The sequence below is a fragment of the Jaculus jaculus genome, chromosome 8, assembly GCF_020740685.1.
Source record: "Jaculus jaculus isolate mJacJac1 chromosome 8, mJacJac1.mat.Y.cur, whole genome shotgun sequence".
Classification (NCBI taxonomy): Eukaryota; Metazoa; Chordata; class Mammalia; order Rodentia; family Dipodidae; genus Jaculus; species Jaculus jaculus.
In genome coordinates, this window is record NC_059109.1 from 17,432,168 (window position 1) to 17,459,775 (window position 27,608).

Sequence of the window (27,608 nt, forward strand, 5' to 3'; positions counted from 1 at the left end):
TAGTTTTGGCAGTACCACTCAAAGAGATACTCTCAAAATTTCTTATTTGCTTGTTTTTTTAAATTTATTTATTGTGGTGGGAGGAGACAGAGAACGGACATACCAGAGCCTTCAGCTGCTGCAAATTAACCCCAAATGCATGCACCGCCTTGTGTATCTGGCTCATGTGGGTCCTGCGGAATCAAACCAAGGTCCATCTCTCAGGCCCTTATTTGGTTGCTTTATGGCAGGGGGTGGCAGAGAGGTAACTCAGTGACTGACTTCTGCTTTGGACAAATTGCCCCACCTCCACCCATATGGCCACCTTCAGTCCTAAAGAATGAATGGAATCTCTGCAGGGCAGCTGGGGCAGGGTCCTTGGCTGAACCAGGATGGGTTTACACTTCCTGGGCACATGGCAAGACTGTGTGCTTTCCAGGGCTCGTCAGTGAGCTGAGGAGATGATAACAGTTTGATACCCAAGAATGCTGCAGTATCAGTGGAAAAGTCCATCTTGAATGACAGACAGCACACAGAAGCAAGTTGTGGAAGATGAACACATTGATTTTATTTATTGGATTTTTTTTTTTTTTTTTTTGAGACAGGGTCTCTGGTCCTGACTGACCTGGAACTCACTGTAGCCCCAGGCTGGCCTTAAAAACATAGAGATCCTCCTACCTCAGCCTCCCAAAGGCTAGGATGAAAGATATGTGTCACCATGCTCAGCAACATTTTTATTTCTATTTCTTAAACAATACCCAGTATTTTCTTTATGTACACTGCTTTAAAAGATATGCTCACATGCACAGTAATTGCGCACACACACACATGCACACACACACACGCAGACACACATCTATGTAGAAAGATATGCAAACAAACAGTAATAATATACCTACAAGAACATCCTGTGTACTTCACAAATGAGAGACTAAGCTCTTAGAAGCTAAGATTTTTTTTTTTCTTTTTTTGGTTTTCCGAGGTAGGTTCTCACTCTAGCTCAGGCTGACCTGGAATTCACTACGTAAGCTCAGGGTGGCCTCCAACTCATGGCAATCCTCCTACCTCTGCCTTCCTTCCAAGTGCTGGGATTAAAGGCATGCACCACCACACCTGGCTTGAAGCTAAATTATTTTACTCAAGGATTAAAATGATAATCACATCAAAAATCAAATAGTTCCCTTTCCTGCAGTCCCCTGTCTCTAGGAAACCTACCATGAAAAAAACTGTCTCCAAACTACATTCAGCCTATCTCACATTCCAACCCTTAACCCTACCCTTGACATGGGCTCTGACCTGAGACTCCCCAAGCAGAGCACCCAGAGTCAATTGATTCAGAGGATGCCTGGGCCCCCCCAGCCACAGGCCACCCTAGGAAGAAAAACAATGTGGCAGGGCCCTATAGGCCTGAGCTTTGCAAGGATGCCATCTAGCAGTTTGCAGGCCAGTGATGATGATGATTCTGGACCAAGCAGACAAACAGTCAGCCCTTTCCATGGTGATTGGTGGGCAAGAGTCTGAGGGTCTGCCTTTTCAAAGCCCAGCCATCCAATGTTATCTTCAACTTTTCCTCGGCTTGGGGGTCATTCCTGGCTGGAAGGGGAAGTCCTCCCTGGATGCCTGGCTTATCGCCTCATTCCAGGTGGGTTGGCAGGCCATCCTCTTCCTCCCAGAGTTCACCTCTCCGTCCCAGGACACAGGACATCTATGAGAAATGAGCAGCCAGGGCAATGTCATCAGAATACTAGTCAGCAGGAAGAATCACAGCTGACATCTTTTAGCATTGTATTTTATTGATTTATTTGAGAGAGAGAGAGAGAGAATGGGCGTACCAGGGCCTCCAGCCACTGCAAATGAAGCCCAGATGCGTGCGCCACCTTGTGCATCTGGCTTTATGTGGGTCCTGGGGAATCGAACCTGAGTCTTTAGGCTTCACAGGCAAGTGTCTAAACCACTAAGCCATCTCTCCAGCCCACAGCTGACATTTCTTGACAACTTAATTGGAACCTAGGCACTCTCCTAAGTTTGTGTGTTACTTCACTTATTCCTGAAACTATCCTGGGAGGAAGCTGCTATTACTGTCCCGATTTGCTGATGAGGAAGCAAGGCTCACAGGCACGAGCAACAGCCTCGCGCTCATATGGCAGCAAGGAGACACACCACCCCCCACCCCCCCCGCCCCCCCCCACACCCCCCACCCCCCCCCACCCCCCCCCCACCCCCACGTGCTGTTACCCACACTGCTCACTGAGGCCGCAACCGGGCGCCCAGCACCGTCTCCTCTTCCTGCCTACACCAGCTCTGTCCCTCTGACCTGGCTACCTGATGTTGCTTCTCTTAGTTTACTCAGTAAGCTCATTTGCACTGTGGAATGAACTCTATCCTTTATTTTTTATAAAATTTTTTAAAATTTTTATTTATTTATTTGAGAGTGAAAGACAAAGAGAAGGAGAGAGAGAGAGAAGGAGAGAGAATGGGCGCGCCAGGCGTTCCAGCCTCTGCAAACGAACTCCAGACGCGTGCGCCCCCTTGTGCATCTGGCTAACTGGGTCCTGGGGAATCGAGCCTCGAACAGGGTCCTTAGGCTTCACAGGCAAGTATTAACCTCTAAGCCATCTCTCCAGCCCCTCTATCCTTTTTTGATTGTGTTTTTTTTTTTTAATTTTTGCATGTGTCTGTGTGTGTAATGTGCAAGTATGTGTGTGTGTTTATTTATTTGTTTAGGTTCACATGCAGGTGCACATGCATGTGTGTGTGTGTGCAGGTATGTGACAGCCAGAGGTCGATGTTGTGTATCTTTCTGTTGCCACCTTATTTTTATTTTTAATTTTTTTAAAAATATTTTATTATTTATTTGCAAGCAGAGAGATAGAGAAAGAAGGGGTGTGCCAGGACCTCTTGACACTGCAAACAAACTCCAGATGCATGGGCCATCCTGTGCATCCAGCTTTACCTGGGTATTGGGGAATCAAACCTGGGCCATCAGACTTTGCAAGCAAGTACCTTTAACCACTGAGCCATCTCTCTAGTCCACATCTTTCTTTCTTTCTTTCTTTCTTTCTTTCTTTCTTTCTTTCTTTCTTTCTTTCTTTCTTTCTTTCTTTCTTTCTTTCTTTTATTTGGAGGGGTTGAGGTAGGGTCTCTGTAGCCCAGGCTGACCTGGAATTCAGTGTATAGTCTCAGGCTGGCCTAGAACTCACAGTGATCCTCCTACCTCGGCCTCCCGAGTGCTGGGATTAAAGGCATGTGCCATCACGCCTGGCCTTCTGTATTCTTTTAAGTGAGCTTCTGGCCTAAACAAGTAAAAAGATATTTTGCCAGAAACCGCCATCTCGCTGGTTAAAACCACCCTGGAGACATTTATTAGACAGCAGAGGGCGCTGTGCAGCTGTGACCGCTAATGAATGAGGTTTCCCCTCTCTCAGGTGTCTCCTATAGGGTGGCCTATCAGAATCTCCACTGGGAAACAAAATGTCCTACAGATCTCCTTCCCTCATTATGGAATCCTTTGAGAGACCTGTCTCAGTTCTATTTCTATTGTATTTTATTTTATTTTGGTTTTTCAAGGTAGGGTCTCACTCTGGCCCAGGCTGACCTGGAACTCACTACGTAGTCTCAGGCTGGCCTCGAACTCATGACAGCCCTCCTTGCGCACATCTTTAGTCTCAGTTCCATTTCTAAAACCAATCTTGGGTCTGGAGAGATGGCTCAGCGGACTTGCCTACAAAGCCTAATGATTGGGGTTCGGTTCCTCAGAAGCCATGTAAAGCCAGATGCAGAAAGTCGCACATGCATCTGGAGTTCTGGCGTTCATTTGCAGTCTCTCTCTCTCCCTCTCTTCCTGTCTCCCTCTCTTCCTCCCCGTCTCTCTCATTCTCTCTTTCTCTCACCTTGCAAATAAATAAATAAATGTCCAATCTTGATCTGAGATTCCTGGAATGAAAGGAGTCTCCATCCACAATGGGAGGTATAGTCTTGACAGCAAACGAGCAAGATTTCACCAGTGTTCTTACCTCCTAAGGAGACTCAGCCGCTCTTGGCTGCCCTGTGGACTAAGGACTGAGATAATACCTTGTCTGCCTCACCCCTGCCCTGTACCTCCCACACACCCTGGGTGGTCCTGGGCTGCACTTCTGCCATAGCTGCTGTTGTTCAAGCTCCTCTCTCCTGGGAGACTGCCCACTGCTGCATCCTGGACTTTGGAAAATTCACTTACTATGAATTTCCTGTGCCTCTAATGAGTACTGAGATCCCTGACATGGTCCGGTTGGTCACAGACCATGCAACAGTACTCCCCCAGAGCCCTTCAGACACTCTATATGCCCAAATGTAAAGTCACGGGCCCCAGCTATGGAGGACATCCAATAGGCACCGAGCCACCTGCAGAGGATATGCGGAAAAGGCACAGCCCTCACTTCGTACCCTACTCACAGGTTCAAAAGGAGAAAATGAAGAGTAGAGAACTCTACAGAGGAGACCTTGCTGGAGAGTGCATGGCCAGCTCCTTGCTAACTCTCCTGCACTGTCAGCCCTCTGTGCCTCCAGAGATAGTCAGTGTCTTTTACCTTATACAGATTTTCTCCAGCTTTCACTGCAGCCAAATATATATATATATATATGTATATATATATAAGCTCAGCTAAGGAACTGGATATAATTAGGTCCCCGTCTGTGTTTTTACTTTATAAATGGCTAAATAAAATATCCCCAGGAGCTAGACCTGCCCCAGCTGACATGGTCTAACAAGCCTAAAGCAGGTTGTTATCAAATGAGGCTGATAGAAAGATGAGCTCGTGTGTGTGTGTGTGTGTGTGTGTGTGTGTGTGTGTGTGTGTGTGGTGTTGTTTTGCTTTTTGTTTTGAGGCAGGGTCTCGCTCTAGGTCAGGCTGACCTGGAATTCACTATGTAGTCTCAGGGTGGCCTAGAACTCTCTGTGATCCTCCTACCTCTGCCTCCCAAGTGCTGGAATTAAAGGCGTGAGCCACCATGCCTGGCAAGATGAGCTTAATATATATATATGTATATATATATAATTTTGTTTATTTATTTGAGAAAAAAGAGAAAGAGGGGGGAAGGGAGGGAAAGGTAAGAAAGATAAGAGATAGAGAGAGAATGGGTGTGCCAGGGCCTCCAGCCGTGGCAGATGAACTCAAGACAAATGCCCCACCTTGTGCATGTGGCTTACATGGGTACTGGGGAATCAAACCTGGGTCCTTTGGTTTTGCAGGCAAGTGCCTTATCTGCTAAGCCATCTCTCCAGCCCAAGATAAGCTCTTTTTAATAGGTCATCTGAACTAGTGACTCTGGGTTTGTGATGAATCACAAACTATTAAAGTGATCTTCTACCATGAAGGAACCCCACAGAGTCCATGACAGGCAACCTTTTTATTTATTTATCTCTTAATGTTTACTTATTTGAGAGAGAGACAAGAAAGAAAGAGAAAGAGAGAAGAAGGGAGACAGAGGGAGCTAGGACTTCCTATGGCTGCAAACAAACTCCAGAGGGATGAGCCACTTTTTGCATCTGGCTTTACATGGGTACTAGGGAACTGAATCTAAGCCATCAGGCTTTTCAAGCAAGTGCCTTTAACGGCTGACCCATCAGCCATCTCTCCAACCTGAGAGTCAATCTTTTTAAATGTCTAGTATAAAAATTCAAATGTGAGGGCTGGAGAGATGGCTTAGTGGTTAAGCACTTGCCTATGAAGCCTAAGGACCCCGATTCGAGGCTCGATTCCCCAAGACCCATATTAGCCAGATGCACAAGGGGCGCACGCGTCTGGAATTTGTTTGCAGTGGCTGGAGAACCTGGCGCGCCCATTCTCTCTCTCTCTCTTTCTCTCTCTCTCTCCCTCCCTCCTTCTCTCTGTCACTTTCAAAGAAATAAGTAAAAATAAACACCAAAAATATTTTTAAAATTCAAATGTGAGACTAATCACTTAAAAATTCCATGCCAATATTTTCCTTCCTATTTTCCCAATACCCTACACATGCCAATCTATATATCTATGTAGATGACAGAGTTCTCTCCCTCCCTCCGCCCCCCCCCCGAACCATGTGTTCATATCCCACACCAGCACAACATCGAGCTTGTGTGGCCTGTAAACAGCAGATTCTTTAAGAGGCTATTCCAACTCATGGAGTTTTTACTTCCCTGAGGGTGTTTTAATCCCTTGCTTTGAGTCATTGCTCAATACAAGGGTCATTACACCAAAAGAGAAAAATAAAAGTGGGGGTATGTAAAAGAAGTTGTGGTTACTGTCACATGATGAAAAAAAAAGGCCATAACAACCTCTCCAAGACAAACCCATGACTAAGGTTGTACATCCCTCCCCACGATCCTTTATTACCAATAGCACAGGTTTCTGGCTGCTATTTTGTTACTTAACCTCGTCTTGGAGGCTGTCTAATGTTTATTCCCCCCGACTTTACCTGTGTAGAAATAGGTCTCAGGAGTCAATTGTAAATAGGGAGGTCATTTGCCATAACTCCACCGCACCTCCTTCAGGAAGATTCTAGGCCCCTTTTCCTAGAGAAGCAGGCCTGTTCCCTAGCGATTTCAATCAACCGACTCCTCTTTGCTGGTAGTGGGGCTATTTTAAGAGGCAAGATTTCATTCAGAAGAAGGAACTGAGGTGTGTGGTCTCCAGAGATAGCATGGGCATCCTTCATCCGGGCAGGGGGAGCCACAGTGTTCTCTCACAGGGGGCAGGAAACAAAGGCTCCCTTGAAATTTGCTCACACAAAATTAGCTGGTTTTTAAAAATGTACACATTAGCCGGGTGTGGTGGTGCATGCTTTAATCCCAGCACTTGGGAGGCAGAGGTAGGAGGATCATCGTGAGTTCGAGGCCACCCTGAGACTACATAGTGAATTCCAGGTCAGCCTGGGCTAGAGAGAGACCCTAACTTGAAAAACAAAACAAAACAAACAAACAAACAAAAAGCCAGAAAATGTACACATGGTTACTTATGTTTAGGGAACAGAGAAGTTTGTACACTCTGAAGACATGGCCTTATCCCCTCTCGCCTCAGCCCAGAGTCATGTATTAGACAACAGTGCGTTCACAGTGACTGGTCCAGTATAATGTGGTAGTGGAGTTTCTCCCTGAGGTTTGAATACTCACATTTTATTCTCAACGATTCATTAATCTAGATCCATTGGTTGGACTTAATGATGCATTCTAAATGGGGGAAAAAAAATAACAAGACTTGACAATGAGTAATGACACTGATAATAAAAAGAATGTATGTTTATATTTATGAACAGCCTGCCTAGAGATAAACGTGAAAATTAAGACATAAAGAGAAACGTCCAAATTGATCTTGCCACACAAATTGAATTATCATATTTCACTGGATGTAGCATTACAAGCTACATCATTATTTTTATTTTGCTTTAAAAAAGCAAAAATTTGTCAGTTAAACCATGACATGTTTAATTGATTATAATATATACTTCAGTTTAAGAAATGTCAAATGGTGAAGAAAATTCTGTTTTAAAACTGATACACTGAAGTACTAAAAGTCACGCTGAAGACTAGCTAACCATAATTGGTAGTTCTCAATGGACCATTTAGAATGTTGGTTTTCAAGGAAGTAGTTCCTACCGAGAGTCTACTGGTGGAACAAAGAACTTCTAACAAAGAGATTGTGGTACTTTCAGCTGAGGCATTCAAAGACAGACGGCCAAGCCTAGAGTCTCCTTCAAGGCCTGTGAGGGCAGGAGGAAGCAGGGTTGACTGGGAAGCATCCCGAACATGGAGAATGGACAGAGATGGGGCTGATGTTGGGGTCCGGGCAGGGATTCCACTTCGAATGAGCTGGTGACCTTGTACACGCCTGACTGAGCTCTCTGGCCAATTCCTTCCCTGTGTAAGAGTGAGTTGGGCTAGTGTCTCATTTTTAACTCAACTCTCATTCCCTGACTCTGACTTGGTGTAAATCTGCAGCCCTGGGCTCCTCTCTGATGGCCCCACATCAAGCTGAGACGATCCGACTTGCAAAATGCTCTCAAAGGCTATGTTCAGCTGACGTTCCCTTTCAGCAGGATGATACAAAAATGTAGAAAAGGATACAAGAGAAGTAGGCGGCCCTGCCAACTTTTGCTCCACAGGTCCTGAGTGCCAGGCTGTAGCCTGTGTCTCCGCATGAGTGAGGACAGTCTCCTTTCAGGAGGGTCTTACCTCTACTGCTCTGGATTTCCCCTTCAGTGAAGACATCCTCGCCCTCAGAGCATCCCTTGTCTGGAAAGCAATGACGGTGATAAGCATCTCCGAGATGTCACAGGAAACAGTGTTTCCAAAACTCACATGCACATCCGGGAACTCTGAGCTCAGTGGGCCATATCACATAGGTCAGCATAGAGCCATCAAGAAGACTCGGGTAAGCCTTGAAGAGTAGTTCAAACTGTATTGAGAATGAACTTTAAACCATGGTCATGGATGAGGGGGCAGGCTAGAGAGATGGCTCAGTGGTTAAGGTGCTTGCTTGCAAAGCCTAATGACCAGGGTTCGATTCCTCAGAACCCATGTAAAGCCCAGATGCACAAAGTGACACATGCATCTGGAATTCATTTGCAGCAGCTAAAGGCCCTGGTGCACTCATTCTCTCCCTCTCTCTCTCTCTCTCTCTCTCTCTCTCTCTCTCTCTCTCTCTCTCTCTCTCTTCCTTGAAAATAAAAATAACTTGTGGTCATGGTTTCTGTTCTTTTCACCAACAATCCTCTCACAACCTTCCCAAGTGGAAGAGATGGAAGAGGATCGTCTTCTCTGTACTTTGTCACAGCTGATGTCCTGGGCCAACCTCGCACGCTCAGCTCTTCCAAAGTGTGCTGTCCAATTACAGCTGCCCCAGCCAACCCCATCCCTGGTCCTCATGGAGGAAGTAAATTTAACTTACCTTGTGGTCCATAATGGTTCCAAACAGCAAGATGAAAAAGCCCTGTGGTAAAATTCAACAGAATCACTGGGGAGGACTTTACTAACGGTGTCCCAGTTATCATTTCAAATTCACTCTTCCACATGACCTCTATGGAGTAATTGGACATTAGACGCTAATGTTTTGATCTTCATGTGTTTGTCTGTTTTTCTGGGCAGGGTCTCACTCTAGCCCAGGCGGACCTGGAAATCACTCTGTAGTCCCAGACTGGCCTCGTACTCACAGTGATCCTCCTGTCTCTATCTCTCAAGTGCTGAGATTAAAGGCGTGTGCCCCCACATCCAGCCTTAGAAGCTAATGTTGACTAAAAACTAAATGCATTAGCTGGGCGTGGTCGCGCACGCCTTTAATCCCAGCACTAGGGAAGCAGAGGTAGAAGGATCATCCGAGAGTTCGAGGCCACCCTGAGACTCCATAGTGAATTCCAGGTCAGCCTGAACCAGAGTGAGGCCCTATCTCAAAAAAACAAAAATAATAAATAAATAAATGCATTGATGGGGCTATCTAATTCGAAAATAGCCTGAGCTGTTGCAGGCTCCAACCCAGCCTAACTTCAAAAGATCCTTTCTTAAAAACATTGCAATGGTGAGCATTTCTTTTCAATGGACCACCATCCTTGGATGAGGCCCACCACGCGTGAGAATCACTGTTTTTTCTTGAATGGTTACAGATGTTGAAAAGAGTTTTCAACCTTGCTGGTAGAGTTAGATGTGAAGAATGTTCCCCGTAGGCACATGAGGTGTGATTTGGGGATATTGTGAAACTTTCGGAACCTGGGCCCTATCTGGCAGATTATAGGGCAGTAGAGATGGAGCTGGAGGAACATAACCAGCCCGGCTTCCTGCCTGAGCTCCCTAGTACCCAGTCTATGGAAGATATAACAGGTCGAACCCACCACCACAGGCCGAGTCCCATACCTCCTCCACCATGAAACTGTGAGCAAAAACTCATTCTTCTTTCTATAAATTGTTTCTCTTCACCTAATTTATGATCGTGCCAAGAACTACAACTAATGCCCTCACTACACCATGCCATTTCTTCCCAAATATTGAAGGAGCTATTCTCCCTCACGATGACAGTTCCGTGGGACGTGGAATCCTGTCATTCAGACCCGACCCACCACCATGGAATATAAAATTTTCCACTGATTTTGTTTGTTCTTACTCTGCAGCCCAGGCTGGTGTTCTAGCCTGCTTGAAGCGGGCGGGGGGGGGGGGGGGGGGGAGGAGAGGGGGGATGAGCACCCTGTGAAGAGTTACTGAAGCGCTGGATAATAGAAAGAAGCAGCTACAAAGACCCTGAGGCCCTGGAGGGACTCTTCCCCATCTTAAGACAGTGTCATGACGAGGAAACACTGACCAAATGATAAAGACTGCTGACTGTAAATCCCAAGGAAATCTTGCTAAGAAAAGGAGGTTGACTACAACTGAACACATTTTATTTTACAATCAATTTTAAAAAAAAAAGAAGCAGAAATTATCTGAAAAAGAAGTACAGGGCTGGAGAGATGGGTTAGAGGTTAAGGTACTTGCCTGTGAAGCCTAAGGATCCATGTTCAACTCTCCAGATATCATGTAAACCAGACGCACTAAGGTGAGGCAAGTGCAAGGTGGTACATGACCACTAGGTGGCAGAAGTGTCTGACATTCAATTCAATGGGATCATTAGAGTGGTTTCAAGAATAGGGAAATTAGCCAGGAAATTAGCACACGCCTTTAATCCCAGCACCAGGAGGCAGAGGTAGGAGGATCATGGTGAGTTCGAGGCCACCCTGAGACTACATAGAGAATTCCAGGTCAGCCTGAGCTAAAGTGAGACCCTACCTTGGGGAAAAAAAAAGAAAAAGAAAAGAATGGGGAAATTACCCAAGCATGATGGCTCACACTTGTAATTCTAACACTGAGAAGGGCTGCACAGGGAGGATTACTACAAAGTTGAGACCAGCCTGGACTACATAGTAAATTACAGGCCAGCCTGGGCTGCAGAGTAAGAACAAACAAAATCAGTGGAAAATTTTATATCAACCCCAAAAGATAGAGAGAGAGAGACAGGAGAAACAAACAGAAACGATGGGCACACCAGCCTCCAGCCTCTGCAAACTCCAGATGCATGTACCACCTTGTGCATCTGGCTCTACATGGGTATTGAGGAATCGAACCTGGGTTGATAGGCTTTGCAGGCAAGTGTCTTAACCACTAAGCAATCTTTCCAGCCCCTCCACCTTGTTTTAAAACAGGTTCTATCATTCATCTAGAACTTACCAACTGCTCTAGACTAGCTAGCTAGCAGATCGCAGGGACCCTCCTGTCTTCACCTTGCCAGCACTAGGGTTACAGGTGCATGCCGAACGACCCAGCATTTTCACATAGGTCCAGGTCCTCATGCTGGCTTCGCACTTGATCACCTGAGCTCGCTCTTCAGTCCTAACGTGAGCTGGACATTCTTATTTTGCACCATGCCGTGTGACTAGAAATCTACTCTGCTTCCTACTTACATAGTCGCAGTACTTAAAGCAATAGTTGGAATTTTTTTCTGCAAAGCACTTGACAGCAAATATTTAAGCTTTGCAAACGCTACAGTCTCTGTTGCAACCATGCAAATGTGCCATTGTATCTCAGAGTCAGTCACAGGGAAAATGTAAACAAATGAGCATGACAGTGGCCCAGAAAACACTACTACTACTACTAACACACACACACACACACACACACACACAAACAGGCAGCAAGCTATAGTTTGCCAAGCCCTGATTCAAAGCATAATTAGGACTACGAATGTGCCAAGTTTTCTGTTGCTCACTGGTAAAGAAAACAATTTGGCTAATGATAGCTTCCCAAACACACAAGCTTAGTAGCAAGCAGGAGTAAAACGACCTCTAAACAGAGCATTTATGCTAGGGTGTGAAGACACAATAGAGATCGTTCTAGCTCTCTATCATTGCACAGAAACATGGCCTCCGAAGGCCAAGTAATGCAGGGCTAGATCTATTTGGTATGAGTATCAAGTAACACATTTCATGGGTAATGACAAGGAAGAAGTATGAGAACTCCTAAGTATTAATGACAGTGAAAGCCAATACCTTTAACTGCCAATAATAATAATAATAATAATAATAATTTAAAAAGACTATTTCACTGAGCTTCCTGGAAAAGAACAAAATGGCTCACTTTGAAGTACAACCAATATAGCTTCACAAATCCTTGACCAATCCACCAGACTGATCTCTAAACACTTATGTTCTTGCCCATATTTTTTGTTTTTGTTTTTGTTTTTGTTTTTCGAGGCAGGGTCTCACTCTGGCTCAGGCTGACCTGGAATTCACTATGTAGTCTCAGGGTGGCCTCGAACTCACGGCGATCCTCCTACCTCTGCCTCCCGAGTGCTGGGATTAAAGGCGTGCGCCACCACGCCCGGCTCTTGCCCATATATTAATGATACTCTCGCTGTGGGTTAGAGAAGCTTCTCTTTGCAGATGGTGGTGACCACTGGGACAAATCAAAACTGGCCAAAGGGCTGAGAAGTGACAGTGGGGTGTTCAGCACTAAGTGTGACATCTCTATCACACCTTTCAAGGCTCAGGGACCATTGCAGAAGTGGTAGAAAGGATGGAAAAGGAGGACTGCTTATAATGCTGCCATCCGGACACAAAACGGCCTTGATATTCGTGACCTCACCGTGGCTGATGCTACCTACACAGGACCTTCATAATGGGAGGAAAAAAATGTGATGACATCAAAACAGAAGGAGAGTCTAGATAGAAAGAAGGAGGGATTCAATGATGAAAGGGAATTATGATTTTGGTATACTGTCTATATTTATGGAAGTTGTCAATAAATATTTTAAAAATCCTTAGCCAAATACAAGGTTATCATAATGACTTTGTAAGAAGAACTCGGTGAAGCAGCCAGAGAAAAGGAAGGTTATTCCCACCCAACCAGCCTGGACCAGCTTAATCGGACCTGCCAGCCAAAAGTGTAGGGGAGATCACACTCAGATACCTCTAAGTCATGGAAAGTCCACTTTGAATTTTTTCACTTTTAAATCCTAGCCATCCTTTGTTGTCTAGCTAGACTTCCACAGCAAGTCCCCCTCCCGAAGCTTACCTGGAAGGCGTTGAGCGAGGCGAAAATGATGTGGACTACCAGGGGTGAGTCTTCTATAAGGGTGGCTACTCCAAAGCCCCAGGTCAGGCCCAGCAGCGGAGTGAGGATGGCTACATTTTTGCTCATCCTGATGACTATGGCCATCTCCTGAGACTTGGAACTGCCAATAGAGGGTCTCTGCGTGTTGAAAGCAACCGCCAGGACTACAAGGAGATTCACAGCCACGACGACCAAGGCCGGGATCACAAATGCGAAAAGAGCTCTGGTTTTGCCCCAGTTGAGCCAGCAGGCGTCAGTCCTTACATAACCCTTCTCGGGCTCCGTGACAGCGACGGTGGTGATGGCGATCGCCAGTGGGCACCCATAGCCGACGATGAACCCAATGGCCATCATATGAGACTTCAGCATCCTGCCAAAAACGACCAGGATCCCATAGATGATGAGCAATGCCTTGAAGAGCATCCAGAAGAAAAGGGAGAGGTAGAAGACGTGACTGAAGAATGTCACGGCGACGCACCAGTGGCCCTGAGCCCTGATGTCATTGTCCCAGCCTATAATGAACCACACGTTTGCCATCAGGAGGGACACGGCTATGTTCACGATGCACACGTGTCGCATGTAGGATATCTCCGTCACCACCACTCGGGACCAGACTGTGGCTTCAATGATCAGGCAAATGAGCAAACTGAGAATGGAGACGCTGAGCCCGATGCAAGTGATGTAGCTCAGGACTGCGTCCCTCATGGATCTGGGGGACATGAGGATGGAGAAGGACATCACTGCGTTGGAACGATTGCAGTGGCACCTCACCATGCCTCCAGCGTCCGATGTCATTTTACACGCATGCACGTCCCACCTTCTTTGCTTGGAGTGCCAGCCAACACACTGGGCGTTGGCGTTCTGGGATTTATTGATTTTTTCGAAGGTGAGTATGACTTCGTTCAGGCTTTCTGGCAAAACCACTGAGAGGATCAGTCCGTTTATGGGTTTAGAAAGACTCAGATTCGACCAGTGGGCCTCTCTCAGCACAGCCCCTAGGGTCGGAAAGGCTATGCCAATGGCTTGGGATGCACTTGGGGACAACTTCTGTAGCTCTTGTCTGGGGATTTCCACCAGTCCCAGAATGCCATGTGTGGCATTACTCCTGCTCATGGAAAAACGGAAGCTCTTCTCGGAGGCGTTGTGATAGATGTGAGAGCCTTTGGTCTCAATGAAGAGCTCCTTCACAGTGTTCTCAGAGTCACCTTGGATATGGAGTTTCCTGGCAAATGAGTTCACTGACTCCAAAAAATCTGAGCTGGCATTTGGGTCTCGAATGAAAGCCCAGTTGGAAATGGCTGTGGTGTTAAGGATGTGGTTGGCCACTTCGCTATAACTCTGCGGTAGAGACAAGCACATTATTGGACAAAACCAACTTCCAGTGTATGAAATCTCTCGTGATATAATTGCATTGTCTAATTTTTTATTTTATTTATTTATTTAGGTTTTTTGAGGTAGAGTCTCACTTTACCTCAGGCTGACCTGGAATTATCTATGCAATCTCAGGATAGCCTAGAACTCACAGTGATCCTCCTACCTCTGCCTCCCAAGTGCTGGGATTAAAGGCATGCATCACCACACCCAGTAATTGTCTAATCTTATTTGACACATTTCTCTTCAATCCCCCACCTATTACAAGCTCACCTTAGCAAAACCACACACTGGGAAGACTATATATAGATACAAATATGAATATACATATAAAAATGTGATTTGGGGATGGAGAGATGGCTCAGGGATAAAGGTACTTTTTTGCAAAGCCGGTTGGCCCAGGTTCAATTCTCTAGTACCCACATAAAGCCAGTGCACAAAAGTGGGCCATGCATCTGGAGTTCATTTGCAGAGAGGCAGGAGGCCCTGGTGTTCCCATATTCACTCTCTCTCTCCCTCTCCCTCTTTCTCTCTATCATTCTCTGTCAAATGAATAAATTTAACAAGAAAAAGAAAGAAAAGCCGGGCATGGTGGCACATGCCTTTAATCCCAGCACTCGGGATAGGAGGTAGGAGGATCGCCAAGAGTTCGATGCCACCCTGAGACTCCATAGTGAATTCCAGGTCAGCCTGAGCCAGAGTGAGACCCTACCTCGAAAAAAAAAAGAAAAAGAAAAAGAAAAAGAAAAAGAAAGAAAGAAAAGAACATAGGGCTGTAGAGATGGCTTAGCAATTAAGATGCTTACCTGCAAAGCCTAAGGACCCAGGTTCATTTTCCCCGTACCCATACAAGCCAGATACACAAGGTGGCACATGCATCTGGAGTTTGTTTGCAGCAGCTAGAGGTCCTGGCATGCCCATTATCTCCCTCTCTCTCTCTTTCTCTCTCTCCCTCCCTCTCTCTCTCTCTCCCATAAATACATAAAAATAAACAAAAAGAACATAAATTTTAAAAATATTTTTATTTATTTATCTATTTATTTATTTGACAGAGAAAGATGGAGGGGAAGAAAGAGAGAGAATGGGCACACCAGGGCTCCAGCCACTGCAAATGAACTCCATATGTGTGTGCCCCCTAACGTGGGTCATGGGGAATCAAACCGGTGTCCTTTGGCTTTGGAGGCAAATGCCTTAGCCACTAAGCCATCCAGTCAGCTCTAGATTTTAATATATATTCTTTTAACCTATATTCTTTTAACTTACATATGAAATGTGCTATATATTTGTATATATTCAATATGTATCATATAGATACATACATATGTATAAAGCTAAGGTTTTCTTGCTTTATTGTTGTATTCAAGACAGTATTTCCAAACTATGAAGTATTACACCTCAGTTTCCCAGGAGGTGTGAATAACTGTTTCATGTATGGGTATGGTCATGGATGTACATGGTAATCTAAGTTTGAGAAATACTGACTGCATACCATATCCCCATGTTCCTCCCTTGAGTAATGAGTATCAATATTCACTAGCACAGAAAAGTCTCTGAAAAGGCCTATTTAAGGCAACTCTGAGCTCCCTAATGCTCGCTCCCTAAAAATGGAATCTCTGTGAGCATCTCTGACAGCAGCGTATTGCACAGAACATAATTTGGGAGCGCTGGAGTAGGCTCATGGTCATTCTGTATCAACAATCTAACTTCCCGGGCCATAGAGATGGCTTAGCAGATAAGGCACTTGCCTGTGAAGCCTACCAACCCAGGTTCGATTCCCCAGATCCCACATAAGCCAGATGCACAAGGTGGTGCATGCATCTGGAGTTTGTTTGCAGTGGCTAGAGGCCCTGGTATGCCCATTCTCTCTCTCTCTCTCTCTCTCTCTGTCTCTCTCTCTCTCATCAATAAATAAAAATACTTTTTTAAGAAGTGTTTAAGACTCTAACTTCCTGAAAGTTGCTCTGAGAATGATGACTCAATATGCAAAGCCATTATTGCTGTGGTTGTGGCACTTTTTGACCCCGAAAAATACACTTCAAACTGTGAAAATGCAAGATGGCTCTAGAGAGATTGCTCAGTGGTTAAGGCACTTACCTACAAAGCCTAAGGACCCAAGTTCAATTCCCTAGTACTCACGTAAAACCAGATGCATCTGGAGTTCGTTTGCAGTAGCTAAAGGCCCTGGCATGCCTATTATCTCTCTCTCTCTCTCTCTCTCTCTCTCTCTCTCTCTCTTTTCTCTCTCAAATAAATAAGTAAATGAAATGCAAGATAGTAAGACAAATATTGTTATTGGATAACGAAACTTGTCAAAAGTACCTTCATTTTCTCCTGGGTCACAGCATCAGACAACTCTGCTGAGATATTCTTTAGTAACTGCACTATAAATGCAATATTCCCCGAAGTCACCTCTGAGGACTTCACCGCATCTAGTATGCAGGCATAGTCCAGGGGACAGTGCAGGCGGATTCCTTGAGCCACATCCGCAATGGGGTCTGGCGCCGGGAAGTTGGGCATAATCAGAGGGAAGGAGGAAGCTGCTAAGGAAAGGCTGGATGCATCATTCACGTCCTGTGTAAGAAAAAAGGCTGCTTCATTCCAAAATGACTAATAATCTAACATGTAATACGGAAGGAACTAGACCCACCAACGACCCACGTGAAGAAAACGGGTGTACAAGCGGGTGATAGTACAAAGGACTTCGTGGCTAAGATGCGAGAGTAAGTTAGGGTCACGGGTAGACAGTGGAAGCCACCAAAATTCCCAGAGATCAGGCTAGTTACCTTTTCTGGAATCTACTCTCAAGATAGTAGCAGTTTTATTTTATGTTTTATTTATGTAAAAGAGAGAGAGAATGGAGGTGCCAGGGCCTCTAGCCGCTGTGAATGAATTACAAATGCATGTGCCCCCTTATGCATTTATGCATCTGGCTTACACAGGTATTGGGGAATTGAACCTGGGTCCTTAGGCTTTGCAGGCAAGCACCTTAACTACTAAGCCATCTCTCCAGCCCAGGATAGTGAACTTTTTTTTTTTTGGTGGGGGGGGGGGTTGAGGTAGGGTTTCACTCTAGCTCAGGCTGACCTGGAATTCACTATGTAGTCTCAGGGTGGCCTCGAACTCATGACAATCCTCCTACCTCTGCCTCCCAAGTGCTGGGATTAAAGGCATGCGCCACCACACCTGGCAGGATAGTGGTTTTTTTGTTTGTTTGTTTTGTTTTGTTTTGTTTTTGGTTTTTTGAGGTAGGGTCTCACTCTGGCTCAGGCTGACCTGGAATTCACTCTGTAGTCTCAGGGTGGCCTCGAACTCATGGCGATCCTCCTACCTCTGCCTCCCGAGTGCTGGGATTAAAGGCATGCGCCACCACGCCCAGCTCAAGGATAGTGGTTTTAATTCAAGTATTGCTAACTTGCTTTCTATAGCAGTGGGGTGTGCAGGGAGAGAAGACATGTGCATTTTCAAAAAAAAGTCTGCTTTGGAGGTTGGAGACTCAAATACCAAATGCTAAGGAAATGTAATTTCAAAAAGTTGACAGTTCATTTACCAGAAGCTATTTGCTCATTTCCTGATATTTCTGCACACTCTCTCAGAATGTGACTTCAATGAAGCAAAGAAATAAGTTGCTTTCTTTAATTCCTTTACTGTAGTTGAAGAGATTTCTATGTATACTGTGAGAAAAACTCCATCTGCAATCCTATTATAAAACCACTGTCCAAATTATAAGAAACACGGGTAACCTTGAACTGCAATGAAATTCAAACAAGAATAGAAAGAAATAATGGCTGAGTGGAAATATATAAGAGAGATTTTTATTTTAATTGAGATATGTTGTATTCATTTAATTTTTTTCTATCTGGATTATATATGTTATGTTTCTTGGGTTAAGGGATTTAAACTATTAGAAAAGGACTTCAAGGGTTGGTGGAGAGATTGCTCACTGGTTAAGGTGTTTTCCTGCAAAGCATAATGACTGGAGTTCAATTCTCCAGCACTCACATAAAGCCAGATGCACAAAGTGGCACATGTATTTGAAGTTCATTTGCAGTATCTGGAAGCCCTGGCATGCCCATTCTCTCTCTCTCTTTCTCTCTCTCTATCTCTCTCCTTGGAAATAAATAAACAGAATTTAGCTCCAGATAGATTTAGTTGATTAATTTGCACAAGAGACAAACAAAACCCATCTTTACAGCTAAACCTCAACCTCTAAGGTATCATTTGCACCATGGTATAAATAAGTTTGATTTGACTTATTTAGCTTTTCAGTTTTGAGAGTTCTGTATCACTTTGCTGAAGGTATCATCCAAGTTGCTGAGTTTCTCTGTCAGGCCTTGACTACTTTCTTACTGAGAGGGAGAACTAGAGAGCTGAGAGGCAGTAGAGTGCATCGGAGTGCAGGAAAGGAACCGAGGTCATGAGATGAATTTAACTCACTCCATAGGTTTTCATAAGACCGAGTCTGAGACCTGCTATCAGTGACCAGCGGGGTGCTCCCCTGCCCACTGCCCCCTGCCCCACCTGGCCCACATGGATGGGCCCCATCATCACCGATGGGCACATGCGTCACCTTGAAAAGTGCATCCACAGAAAGGCTTGTACATGTTTCAGTTGATTTTTGCCACTTTTTTTGATTACATATGAATCCTATTTCTCCTCGAAAGTGCTTAGCACAGGGCTGGGTACAGTTAGAGGAAGAGACACAAGATCCGTGGCATTTCTCTGAAAAGGAAACAGAAGCAAGTAAGAGGGCTGGAGAGATGGTTCAACGGTTAGGGCACTTGTCTGCAAAACCTAAGGACCCATGTTCGATTTCCCAGTGCCCACGTGAGGCCAGATGCACAAAGTAGTGCATGCATCTGGAGTTTATTTGCAGCAGCTAGAAGCCCTGGGATGCTCATTCATACTCTCTCTCTCTCTCAAACACACACACACACACACACACACACACACTCATATTCTCCTTTAAAATAAATAAATAAATATTTTTTAAAAAGCAAATAAGAGACAAGATTAGCATTCCCACACTCTGACGCGTGGATATAGTTCAACCTGAGGGTATCTGAACAGTTCACCCAGTGGGGTTGACATGAAACCATGTTCCCAGCAACAAGTAAAAGCATGGAGCAGGGTGAGAGGATGGTACCCAAGCAGAGAGCTATTTTCACCAAAGTCCTCAAAATGAAAACCAAGGCCCTACAGGCCCTACAGCGGCTTGGGAAACGGCACATGGAGGGTGTGAGAGCTGAAGCAAGGAGGCAGGACACACCTGCAACCCCCGCTGGGGACATTTGCATCTGGAAGCTGCTCCTTGCTTGCCTGTGAGTGACCCGCTGAGGACTCAATTTCAGTGAGGAGGCCAATTTGCAAATGCCGAGTTTGCAAATGACAAGGCGGGTTGTAAATGTTCCTATAAACAAGGAACTATGTTTGCCTGTACTTGCCAGCCAGGTAAGGTTGTTGGCTGTTGTCTGAAATTCAGACTGAATCAGACACTTCACATTTTTATCTGCTAAATGTGGCAACCTTGGCCCAGAGTGAATCTTTTCAGCTCTGTCACTCTGGTCAATCTCTGGTACACCTATTCAATGATGCCTTTTACTGGGCAAGCAAGCTAGAAAGATGGCTCAACTTTTTTTTTTTTTTTTAAGAGCAACAGAGAGAGAAAGAGAGAGAGAGAATGGGCTCACCAGGGCCTCCAGCCATTGCAAACAAACTCTAGATGCATATGCCATTTTGTGCATCTGGCTTACGTGGGTCCTGGGGAGTCGAGCCTTGAACCAGGGTCCTTAGGCTTCACAGGCAAGCGTTTAACAGCTAAGCCATCTCTCCAGCCCAAGAGATGACTCAGCTTTTAAAGGTTCTTGCTTGCAAAGCCTGATGATCTGAGTTCAATTCCCCAAATGCACAAAGTTGTGCATGTGTCTGAGTTTGTTTGCAGTGACAGGAGGCCCTGGCCTTCCCATTCTCTACACACACACACCCACCCCCATAAATAAATATTTACTGTAAAAGCAATCAAGGGCAATATGTAAATGAGTGGGCATAGCTGTATTCTAACAAAATTTCATATTTGCTGGTGGCACATGCCTTGAATCCCAACCCTCAGGATGCAAAGGTAAGAGGATCTCTGTGAGTTCAAGGCCAGCCTGGGCAACATGACAGCATCCCTAGGCTAGAGAGAGATCCCCACCTCAAAAAAACAAAAAGAAGCCCAGGTGTGGTGGTACATGCCTTTAATCCCAGCACTTGGGAGGCAGAAGTAGGAGGATCGCTATGAGTTCGAGGCCACCCTGAGACTATTCCAGGTCAGCCTGAGCTAAAGTGAGAACCTACCTTGGAAAACCAAAAACAAAACAAAACCAAAAAAGCCCCTTCATATTTACTAAAACATGTAATAAGTCAAATTTGGCCCATGGGTCAGTCCTGGAAGAGCAGCCCCGGCGAGGAACGGGAAGGAGTGAAAGGAGTAGTCAATGCTGGGAGCTATTGGAGTTCAAGCCACCTTTCTTCTTTCCTACCCAATGCCACATGTTCATAGAGATGCATCTACCACCGAAACTAAACCCGCCTGTGAGTGTGGAGAACAGACTTCTCCTGACTGTCTGAGTAAGAACCACAAGCTGCCACTATGTTCTTACTAACGATTTTCCCTTCATCCCCTTCTCACTGCTGAACAGGGACCAGTCTTGCCACTATAAGTTCACCATATGTTACTTTCATAGACCTCACAGTGCCAAGGTGTTGCAGACACTTAATAACCCTGAAAATTGTGACCTCTTCCCTGTTCTCCCTCATGTTAGCTCATTAATTTGAACCAATTTATTTCCCTGTCAGGTGTGAAAAGAGGCATTTTTCTACTATTCTAGAGAAGGTGTGACTGTGTGTCTTCTTGTTTCATTAGTCATGCCAAGTGGATGATAATGACCTCATCATCAGAAAAGTCTGTTTTGTGCTAGGAAACATGGACAGCTTCTTAGAAATTATCATCCAGTGGGAAAGCCTGTGGTCTGCAGACATGCTGGTTCCTTGTCCAAATTACAGAAACCATCCTATAGCCACATACCTTGGATCCATCCAGCCTTGGGTTTTTCTTCAAGGACTTGAAACTTCAGTCCATTCTGAAAAACATAAATTCCCAAAGGTCTCGTTTACTGTGGGACATTCCACGCTGATGTCATCTTACTACCACGAAAAGGAAAGGTGCTCAAGACTAGGAAGGAAACCAGTGTTCATCCACGGGTGGTGCCCTAGGGACTCACTGGAGGAGCTGGAGCCATGGGTGGGAGCATGCTGCTCTCTGACCAGGGCCAGAACCCTGATAGTCAAGAGAGCAAATGGAGATTTTCTGTAAAGGTCACGTATGCAGGGGAACACAGAGATGGCAGTCATGCCAGCAAGCTATGCTGTCTGAAATGACTGTCTGGATAAAATGGATCTAAGGAAGTACTCCACATACTAAAAATCCTTGGAAGAAAGAAATGAGTGAACCTAAGGAATAGTTATTGGGTTATAATGATGGAACCACACACCTTTCATACCTAAAAAGGACCAAAAAATATTACCTCAAAAAATAAACTTCTGGGTCGGGCTGGAGAGATGGCTTAGCAGTTAAGCGCTTGCCTGTGAAGCCTAAGGACCCCGGTTCGAGGCTCGGTTCCCCAGGTCCCATGTTAGCCAGATGCACAAGGGGGCGCACGCGTCTGGAGTTCGTCTGCAGTGGCTGGAGGCCCTGGCGCGCCTATTCTCTCTCTCTCCCTCTATCTGCCTTTCTCTCTGTGTCTGTCGTTCTCAAATAAATAAATAAATAAATAAATAAATTTAAGAAAATAAATAAATAAATAAACTTCTGGGGATGGAGAGATGGCTTAGCAGTCAAGGTGTGCTTGCCTGCAAAAGCTAATGACCAGAGTTTGATTCCCCAGTACCCATATGTGATCGTTTCATTCAGGTGTCCCCCATAAACTTAGGTGCTCTGAATGCTATATTCCCGGCTGATGGAAATTTGGGAATTGTTAACCCCTGGGAGCAGTGTATTGTTGGGGGAAGGCCTATGGGTATTATAGCTAGTTTCTCCTTGCCAGTGTTTGGCACACTCTCCTGTTCTATTGTCCACCTTATGTGGGCCAGAGGGTGATATCCACCCTCTGCTCATGCTGTCATTTTCCCCTACCATCATGGAGCTTCCCCTTGAGTCTGTAAGCTAAAATAAACTGGTTTTTTTTTTTTTTTTTTTCCCCACAAGCTGCTCTTGGTCAGGTGTTTTCTACCATCAAGCCAACAATGCAAGCTTGACTACAATAGTTGGTACTAAGGAGTGGGATTGCTGCTAGACACCTGACTGTGTGGCTTTGGCCTTTTGGAGCTGATTTTCAAGAGGACTGTGGAAGGATTTGAAACCTTGGCCTGAGATACACCTTGCAGTGCTACATTTATAGCTTGATGGACTATTCTGGTCAGAGTTGAAAGACCTGAAGACAGTAAGAACATGGATCATGAGGTTTGGTTTATGAGGGTGAGAAAGAGCTTTGCCTGGACTGGGCTAGAAGCAGTTTATGGGAGAGGCTTGCTGTTATGCCCATGTCCTGAGAACTTGTACATGGTTGCATTGTGTAGAAATGGACTGGTATGAGCAAAGGGATATGGCACAGAAAAAAATGAAATCTTTGGGCCAAAACTTAAGCCCATTCAGCTGCAATTGTATAAGAGATTGCAACCTTTGAAATTGGGCCACCTGACCTGCACCAGGGCAACAGGAAGAATGCAGACTCTTTTGGAGTGGACTGAATGCAGAAGGAGTGTCCTGTTCTTCAAAGTCTGCTTTATTCCCCCCTGGATTAACAAATTGTCACCCCACCTGGTATTATGAAGTATAAGAAATGTGGGAAAGAGAGGATCATTGAATTTGCAACATGATCTTGTGTTTTGGAAACAGCCATGGGCAGTGTGAAGCAGGTTTGCTGGATGCCTGCATGGAGACCATATGGAGCCATGAGTATGAACCATGGGTTACAGTGGAGACCCAGTCGAAATGCTGGGACCACAAGACAGCTGGTCAGGAGAGCTGCCTGCCCCAGATGAAGTTTTTCAGGACTGTGAGTAGCCTAGCTGGAGGGGTGGAATTGTAACTCCAGAAAATTGTTGCCGGTTAGCATTATCAGATTCGGAGACTTGTCACTGACTAGAGTTGTTGGACTTGGAACTACAGTTTGATATTTTCCTTGTTTAAATCTTGTATTGAGTAAATATTTATTTGCTATGCCCAATGCCATCTTTTGCAGTGCAATTGTTTATTCTGTGCCATTACGAGTTTGGGGACTTATTTTGGTATTATGGTTCAGTTAAAAGACCTTGGATCATGGGGACGTTTGAACAGCATTAGGATTGATTAAAATATAGAGACTTTTAAAGTTGGACTGAATGCATTGCATTTTACTTTACATCATGGTTGGTTATCAGTTTTGGGGGGTTACAGGCGGAATGTGGTGGTTTGATTCAGGTGAGCCCCATAAACTTAGGTGTTCTGAATGCTAGGTTCCCAGCTGATTGAGATTTGGGAATTCATGCCTCATGAAGGCAGTGTATTGTTGGGGGTGGGCTTATGGGTGTTATAGGCAGTGTCCTCTTGCCACTGTTTGGCAGACTCCTGCTGATGTTGTGCATCTGATGTTGGCCAGGGGGTGATGTCCACCTTTTGCTCATGCCATTGTTTTCTTCTAGCATGATGGAGCTTCCCCTTGAGTCTGCAAGCCAAATAAAGCTTTTTTCCACAAGTTGCTCTTGGTGAGGTGTTTTCTGCCAGCAATATGCAAACCTGACTGCAACACTATATAAAGCCAAATGCACAAAGTGGCACATACATCATGAGTTTGTTTGCAGTGGCTGGAGGGACTGGCATGCCCATTCTCTCTCTCTCTCTCTCTCTCTTTCTCTCTCTCTTCTTCTATCTATCTCTTCTTGAAATAAATTAATTAATTAAAAAATAAATAAATAAACTTCCAGCCAGGAGTGACAGTTCACATCTTTAATCTCAGCACTCAGGAGGTAGAGGTAGGAGGATTGCCATGAGTTTGAGGCCACCCTGAGACTCCACAGTGAATTCCAGGTCAGCCTGGATTAGAGTGAGACCCTACCACAAAACACAAATAAATAAAAAAATAAATAAACTTCACAGGGCAGAGAAGTGAAACAACTATGTAACCAGGAAGAAATAAAATGAAGATCTGAATCTAAATCTCATCTCAACTGCTACCACTGTAGTTTTCAAGATGTCTGCTCCATTTGTCCCGAGGCGTGTTCACACCACCTGTCAACTTTGTTGTCAGTGTTCCCTACTTTAGAAAGTTATGATCAATAAAGGTAGAGTTATGATCCTATGAAAATTTATTTTAAATGGCATGCTATGCATCAGAACTCTATCCTTCTAGGGGAAGAGGGGGAGTTCTCTTGGAATCACATAGGAATGAGTCAAACTTACATTTATGTGAATCTTGGGTCTGTGGTAGAAACACTCTGTGGCCAGAAAACACACGAAACAGCACACCATGGTGAGCTGGGGCTTCATCTTCAGACATGGGGATCCTAACCTGCAACAGAGCAAGAGGTTCGACCCAGCGAGAGGCAATAACTGCACTCAACGCACACAGAACACAGCGGGGTGAGCGGCCACCGAAGGACAGCACTGAGATGTCCACACCAAAACAACCTGCCCCAGGACAGGACGTGGTGTCTGTTTCCAATCTAGCTTAGATGCCAACAAAATGACTTTCGCCCAACTAATGATCCATCTATAGTAGAAGACATGAAACATGGAATCCCTAGGAAAAATGTGTTTTTAGGAAAACAGTAGAAATTATTACCCAGTGAGCAAGCTTACGGTCTGGAGACATGCTTACTCTATCTTTAAATGTATAGACATCATCCTATAGAAACACACTATTATTTAACCCACAAGTTACTTTAATAGTAACATTCACCAAAAACAAAATTCTACATGCCAATCATCATTCTAAGCACTTTTTGTGCATTAATTCATTTCATCATGTGATAGAAGATTCTATCTTCATTTTATCAGTGGAAATACTAAGGCACATAGAATTAAGCAACTGTGAGCTTCATATTGTGCAAATAAAAACAGGTAGAACCTGGCTGGAGAGGATGTATAGTGGTTAAGGTACTTGCTTTCAAAGACTAAGGACTCAAGTTCGATTCCTCAGGACCTACACAAGTGGCACATGTATCTGGAGTTTCCTTGCAATGGCTGGAGGTGCTGGTGTATCTAGTCTCTCTCTCATAAATAAATTAAATTTAAAAATTCCTTTTAAAAATTCAAAATAAAAAATGTGGCAGAACCAAAAGTTCAGACCAAGAACAGCTGGAGAACCACCCTTATTTGTAGAGCAAGATCTCTTTTGTGGTATTATAGGCTTTGGGGGCTGAATAAATCATAGTTTTCTGAGACTGTTCTATGAATTATAAGATGTTGTGCAGTATCCCTGGTCTCTACACAATAGTTGCCAATAGCAACAGCAGATGTGCCAGCCATAAATGCCTCCAGACATTGCCAAGCATGCCAAAAGGAGGAACAGAGAGAGAGAGAGAGAGAATGAGAGAGGAAGAAATAACAGAGAGCTATTGCCCTGCTAGGAATTGGGAGACAACTTGAAGTGAAATGAATACATGTGTTTGGCTGCTCCCAGAACAAGCACTGAAACTCCTTCCAATAGCCTTTCTGCTCTAAAAGGAACTAACCTAACTCTGATCCACTGATGGTTGTGAGGCAACCCACAGCCAGGGAGCAGACAAAATGCACTGGTCTGGTATCTGGCTGACCGTTTCCTGGGGAAAATCTAACCTCAGGCTTGCAAAAGTCCAGGAGGCCTCTGGCTGAGACAATCTGCAGGCACTTGCAGGAAGATCTTCACACTCTTATTTATTTATTTATTTTCAAGCAGAGAGATAGAGAAAGAAACACACACACACACACACACGCACACACACGCACACACACACACTGGACATACCAGGGCCTCCAGCAGCTGCAAATGAACTCCAGATGCATACACCACTTTGTGCATCTGACTCTATATGGGCTCTAGGGAATCAAACCCAGGCCATTGGGCTTTGCAAGCAAGCACCTTAATGGCTGAGCCATCTCTGAAGCCCTCCACTCTTTCTGAGTTTAAAGTTCCTAACCAATGGAGAGAGGGAAAATATTTTGGCGGCTGACAACATCTTGAACGCAAGTCTGAGCAGGGAAAGGAAACATTCAGAATGACAGGTCAAGTGTGGTAACGCATTTGCACAGGTGCTGGGATTAAGTGTCTAGGGTTCATGATCTTCCACGTGGGTGGAAAGAAGTTCCCGTGTTTGTAGTGCATGGCCATGATAAGCGATGCTTGTGATAGATATTTAACTGATCATCACAAAAGAAAATACCAGAAGTACAGGTATAAGTTGTCTTGAAACTATCCATATATTTCACATACACACCTATGACTTTCAAATATATTTGGCCATGACACAATAAGAAACAGAACTTACATTATGAATCAGTATATATATGTGCATGTGTGTGTATAGACATCTATATATAAAACTGAAAAACAAGGGCTGGAAAGATAGCTCAGGGGTTAAGGTGCTTGCATGCAGAGCCTAAGGACCTGAGTTCTATTTACCAGTACCCATGAAAAACCAAATGCACAAAGTGGCATATGCACCTGATGGTTGTTTACAGTGGCTAAAGGTCCTGGCAATGCCCATTCTCTTTCTCTCTTTCTCTCTCACTCTCTCTCCTTACAAAAAGAAATAAAAGTATTTTCATGGTGGTCCACACCATTAGTCCCAGCACTTAGGAGGCAGAAGTAGGAGGATTGCCTTGAGTTCAGCCAACCAGAGAATACATAGTAAATTCCAGGTCAGCCCGGGCTAGAGTGAGACTCTACCTCAATAAACAAAAAATCTGAAAAACATTATTTTTTTCCACTCAAGACCAAATAAGTAAACCAAATTCTGAGGATGAACCCAATTCTCTTGCATTTAGAAATCTTTGAAGTATCTATGTGTAACCCCTTGGATCTGTGCTGCTCTCGCTCTTTGCTGGAGAATCTGCTTTTCACAGATGGCAGTGAGTACTGGGGAGATCCAAGATCCATCAGTTCAACAAGAAAAGAAAGCTGAC

The 27,608-nt window shown here is 44.7% G+C and overlaps 1 protein-coding gene across 1 annotated transcript; it reads right to left on the bottom strand.

Annotated features, from left to right (window-relative positions):
* Positions 1-7,114: 7,114 nt before the first annotated feature.
* Adgrf4 (adhesion G protein-coupled receptor F4) lies at positions 7,115-24,992 on the bottom strand. The gene is made up of 8 exons (XM_004649432.2): positions 24,906-24,992; positions 21,495-21,549; positions 18,999-19,150; positions 16,751-17,002; positions 13,022-14,398; positions 8,880-8,921; positions 8,165-8,224; positions 7,115-7,162 (listed from the first exon to the last, which is right to left on the bottom strand). The coding sequence occupies exons 1-8, from the start codon at positions 24,990-24,992 to the stop codon at positions 7,115-7,117; spliced, it is 2,073 nt and encodes a 690-aa protein (XP_004649489.1).
* Between the last annotated feature and the right edge of the window lie 2,616 nt (positions 24,993-27,608).

What these genes read in the sequence shown, in the direction of transcription:
- Adgrf4 (XM_004649432.2), bottom strand. Translation starts at nt 24,992, where the DNA reads ATGAAGCCCCAGCTCACCATGGTGTGCTGTTTCGTGTGTTTTCTGGCC. An exon ending in CAAGGCTGGATGGATCCAAG is followed by an intron (nt 19,151 to 21,494) that starts GTATGTGGCTAT and finishes TTTCCTTTTCAG; the next exon opens with AGAAATGCCACGGATCTTGT. An exon ending in GGAAATCCAGAGCAGTAGAG is followed by an intron (nt 7,163 to 8,164) that starts GTAAGACCCTCC and finishes TCCCCCATTTAG; the next exon opens with AATGCATCATTAAGTCCAAC.